General features: G+C 61.4%; 2 protein-coding genes across 6 annotated transcripts in view; one reads left to right on the top strand and one right to left on the bottom strand.

Annotated features, from left to right (window-relative positions):
- The window catches only part of PROX1 (prospero homeobox 1), a 45,406-nt gene extending 45,032 nt beyond the window's left edge, over nt 1-374 (bottom strand). For 2 of the 3 annotated variants that reach the window (XM_057365119.1, XM_057365121.1), the window contains exon 1: nt 92-374. The gene's annotated coding sequence lies outside the window, so the exon portion shown is untranslated. The remainder of the gene's footprint in view (nt 1-91) is intronic. The other variant, XM_057365122.1, reaches the window with a different exon arrangement.
- A 252-nt stretch (nt 375-626) lies between these two features.
- LOC130573023 (uncharacterized) overlaps nt 627-4,461 on the top strand; it is a 68,279-nt gene continuing 64,444 nt past the window's right edge. For all 3 annotated transcript variants that reach the window (XM_057365125.1, XM_057365124.1, XM_057365123.1), the window contains exon 1: nt 627-1,629. In XM_057365125.1, coding sequence (XP_057221108.1) covers nt 1,576-1,629 — 54 coding nt within the window. In that variant the 5' untranslated portion in view covers nt 627-1,575. The remainder of the gene's footprint in view (nt 1,630-4,461) is intronic.

Genomic DNA, 4,461 nt, shown 5'->3' with positions numbered 1-4,461 from the left:
AAAAACAAAAAAAAAAACAACCCGAAAGACCTGAAAAGGCCGAGAAAGCGGGGAGGGACGGAGGGGGCGCGGAGGGGGAGCGGGTACTTACTCCGTGCAAAGGCGACGAAACTGAGCCTCGCTTTTTTTTTTTGCCGGTGGAAGGAGAGAAAGGGCGACACGCACATGCACATGCACACACACCACACGCGCCCTGCACACACGCACACGCACACGCGGACACGCGCGCGGCCGGCGAGCCCCGCCGCTGATGAATATGATAATCGGGCGAGGGAGGGCGAGTGCAGTGCGGGCGGGAGTGCGGGCGGGCAGCGGCCGCGGGGCTGCGGGCGCCGAGCGGAGCGGAGCGGAGCGGAGCGGCGGGCGCGGAGCGGGGGCGGCGGGAGCGGCGCGGGGCAGGGCTGGGCTGGGCAGGGCTGGGCTGGCCGAGCCGAGCAGCGCTCCGCACCGCCACAAGATTTACTTTAAGACACAGCTGAAGGAAACAGGAAGACTAGACGTCACACTCGGAGTGACGTGGGCCCGGCCCGGCGCCCAATCGGGAGGCTCCTTGGGACGGACGGGGGGGACGGGGAGAACTTGGCAGGAGCGGGGAGAGAGGAGAGGGGAGCGCGGGGGGGCGAGGGTCGCCCCGCCCCACCCCCGCGGGAAGGTGGCGGCGGCCGTGCACCTGCGGCGGGGACGGACGGACGGACGGACGGATATGCACGGGGCGGGAGCGCCGGCAGAAGCGGCCCGACGGGGCGCCCCCCTCACCTCTGCCGCGCACCGGCAAGGGGCGGACAACAGCCGCCCCGCGTGGACAGGGGTGGGTGACAAACTTTAGGAGAGTCACCCCCGCGTGGGCGGGGGCTGCTCTGCGGTGCCCCGTGCGGTGAAGTTTTTCACGAGAGAAGGCTTTCGTAGAGTGCCCCAGGGTGCGCCTCTTTCACGCGTAAAGCAAAGCATCGGACGGTGGAGCAAACCCGCGTTTGCGGGCGCTGCCGCCCCACGCGGGGCACAAACTTTAGGAGACACGGGCTTGTGGCSGCCCAGCCCGCGGCACAGCGTCCCTCGCCGCCGCGCAGTGGCAGCGGCTCTGCCGCGCGTCGCGGGGCTGTCAGCAAGAACCGCGCGGGCATTTTCCACGTGGGAGGCAGGAAATAAACACGAAATCRAGCATCAGGTTGCGGCGCGTGGAACAACCGGTGGTACTGAGGCATGGGTGTTCGGTGCTGGCGGCCCCGGCCCCCTGCGCAGCACGACCCAAGTTTAGTGTCAATTTAACTCTATACCGTCCCGCTCCCGGCCGACTCCCGGCCGCAAGCTTGGGAGGAATAAAAACTGGGATATAAAAAAAACCCACAAAAGTGGATCTCGGCAGGTCTGGACTGCGGTCCGGACAGAAAACTGCCGGGCGCACTCTGTCCCGCCTGGCCGCGGCTTTCCGCGGCGCGGGGCAGGGAGCATCCGCACCCTTGTCCCGGTTGTCGCGGAGCGTTGCCCGGCCGCTGAYAGCGGGGAGGAGCGGCTGAACGAGGGGAAACAGCCTCAGGCTTGCGGGCAGCGGGGGAATACACCGGGGAGAGGGAATAAATGTCCTGCGGAGGGCCGAGCGGCAGAGGAGAGCTGCAGGGCACTCGGCGACAGGTAAGGACGGCGCTGTCTCGTCGGACCCGTCCGCCCGCGCCCTCCCCTCGAGGCGGCCGGAGAGGGAGTCCCGAGTGGAGGGGACAGCCCCGATGGGGCGAGGGCAGGAGCGCCAAAACTTGAGCCGCCATTCTGTGCCAGCGGCGAGGGGCCAGGCCGCACCTCTCCCCGTGCTCGTCCTGCTACTGGTGCTGGTGCTGAGGCGGGCAGCTTCTCCGCTAGTCCCGRTTATACCGTGCGGATCGGTCTCACTAGAGGGGAGCAGCGGAGCCGAGCTCCGCGCGTGGTTGCAGGCTGTGCTGAGAGCGCTGCCCTCARTGCCAAAAGTTTGGGAGTCGGCCCGGGCAGCAAACCCTCCCCTCGGGCCAGCCCTGCCCTGCCCACGGGGACGAAACGCGTGTGCCCCACGCCGGCTCCTCTCTGCCCGCCGGCGGGGCCCGGCTGGCCGCCGCCTGGGGCCGGGGGACGGCTCCGCGCTGCCTCCGCGCTGCCTCCGCGGCGGGGAGCGGGGTCATTAACGGGGGTGCACGAGTAACGCGAAAAGCAGCCCGCAGCCGATCACTAAGAAATCTCTCGGGACCCACTGAAGTGGCTGCCGGAGCTGGCACAGGGGAGCTGCTCTGAGTTAAAAAATTAGATGTCCCTGCCGGTATCGGGATCGCGAGGAGATGCGGCCGGCAACACTCGCCTCAGAGTCCGGCACCGGTGCGAGGCGAAARCTTTCGCGGCCGCGGGGCCCGGCCCGTCGGAGCTCGCCAGGCGGCAGGCAGGTGGGGGCTCGGAGCACGGAGCCCCCGACCCCGCGGCACTGAGAGAGCCGCTCCTCGCCGGGGACCCTCGCAAGCCCCGCTGCGCCGTGCCGCCTTGCGAGGCCCGGCCCGGGGCCGGCGCTGGCCAGCTCCGCGCTGTGAGTGACCACGAATCCCCGGTGTAACGGGGCGCATCCCGGGACGCTGCCCTGCTGCCGCTTTGCACCCGCAGCCCTAGCGCTGGSTGGCCCCGGATAGGTGCCCGGTGCCCGTGGCGCCCTCCAGGCCCGCGAAAGCGCCGGGACGACTTTGCCGAGAATTCTTTTAACGTGACACCTTTCGAAACGGGCACCGGGCCCTCCGCCGCTGCGGAGCGACGGGGCGGAGGCGGCCCGACGGGAGCGGCCGGGRCTGCGCTGCGCTCCGCGGGCGCGGAAAGGCGGCACGGCCGGCCCGGGCCAGGTCCCCGCGTGCTCTTTCGGGGATCGGCTGGCCGGGGTGAGGAGCTCAGCCTCCCGGTGTAGCTSTAAGTGCTGCGGGGGCTGAGAGACAAGGGTGCAGAAGTGTGTCTGGACATACGGGGAGATAGGCTAAATTTGGCGGGGGAATGTCTCGCTTGGACTCTTTCCTTTCCTTTTTATTTTTTTTTTCCCTCTTTTGTTTTGTTTGTTTGTTTTTTGTTTTAGAGGACACCGAGATACTCGTAGGGAAGAAACCGAATTATGCAAATACAAATAAATAAATAGCTGTCTCTAACACTGAGCTCGTCATCACCAGGGCTCMCCTGAACTTCAACCACTGTTAATTTAGCCAAAGGAGAAACTGAGGCTCWGGGAGTGAACCGATGTCCCCAAGGTCACATGGCAGAGCAGTGGCAGCCAGCCTGGCCCCAGGCTAGTGCTCAGGCTTCCACCTATCCTCTGGCCCTGCTGCCTCCTCTCCGTAGCAGCTTGCAGGTTACCTTCCTCCAGCCCTGTGTCGTGCAACTTTCCCAAGTCTAAACACACCGGCCCTGTGCTCTGCCACACCAGTAAGCACAACTGGAATAAAATGCACACTTCCCACTYCCCCTTCATCTCGGGCACTGAGTGTTCCAGACCCTCTTAATCCTGGGGGATAGGCAGCCAGCCTCTCAAGGAATGCAAGCCGATGATTCAAAGCTCAGCATTGCAAGTAATYCCCCACCCACCACCCAAATTTTAGGGTTGGAGGAAAAGCTTTTTTCCCCTCAACAATTTAATCCCTCGGGAGAGGTCCGTGCCAGCCTCTCATGTTCAGGATGTGTAGCAAGCAGAGCTATCCCTGATGCGTTTTTTTGGGCCTGGTAGCTGGGGCAGTGGCAGGGCAGCCTCTGGCTGGTGTGTGGTTGTGTGGCTGTTTCTGCACCTCGCAGCCCCAGTCCCCTGACCGACTGCAACCGTGGTCCCTGCTAATGACCTGTCATAGATTCCAATTTGCAAACTTCTGTAGAAGTCCTGGGTCTTTTTCTTAGTAATTAATAGGCTAAAAGGCAGCCACTAGCCCTCTTCTTTTCTGTTTCTAGATTATAAGATAATTAAGGGTGTTTTGGATCCAAACAAAAAGTAATCAATATTCACAAAATTTGAAKACAAAGCCAGGGTGTGCTCAGATTTGTGGGCTCTCTTCTGCTCTGCCTCATGCTTGGTGTGTGTTCACCAAACTTTAGGTCAAAATATTACTTGTCCTCCAAATATGGGGGTTGTCAGTTCTGTGTTTAAAAAAATCTTCCAAATGTTGGTGCCTCTGAAAAGTTTTTCTGCAAACTTTCAACTTTCCATGCTTGCATTCCTTTTTTTTTTGTTTGTTTGTTTGTTTATTCTTTAAGGGGAAAAAAAAAACCCCCAGATGCCAGAAACTTAGGAAATTTTTGCAGTGTGCCCATGACCATGGGTGATTCCTCTGCCCCTTTGGAGTCTGACAATAAAATTGGAAGTGACAGGGGTATATTGTTGAAACTGCCTTTTCTTTGATCATTTTCCTTGCTGTGTCTGTTCCAACTAAATGAGGGAACAGGGCTACGAATACATATCAGGTTTTCTATCTTATTTTCCTTTTTTTTTTC

This window comes from Malurus melanocephalus, unplaced genomic scaffold (assembly GCF_030028575.1).
Source record: "Malurus melanocephalus ecotype Western Australia unplaced genomic scaffold, MMel_1.1 scaffold_48, whole genome shotgun sequence".
NCBI classification, from domain to species: domain Eukaryota; kingdom Metazoa; phylum Chordata; class Aves; order Passeriformes; family Maluridae; genus Malurus; species Malurus melanocephalus.
This window is presented reverse-complemented; position numbering and strand designations above follow the sequence as displayed.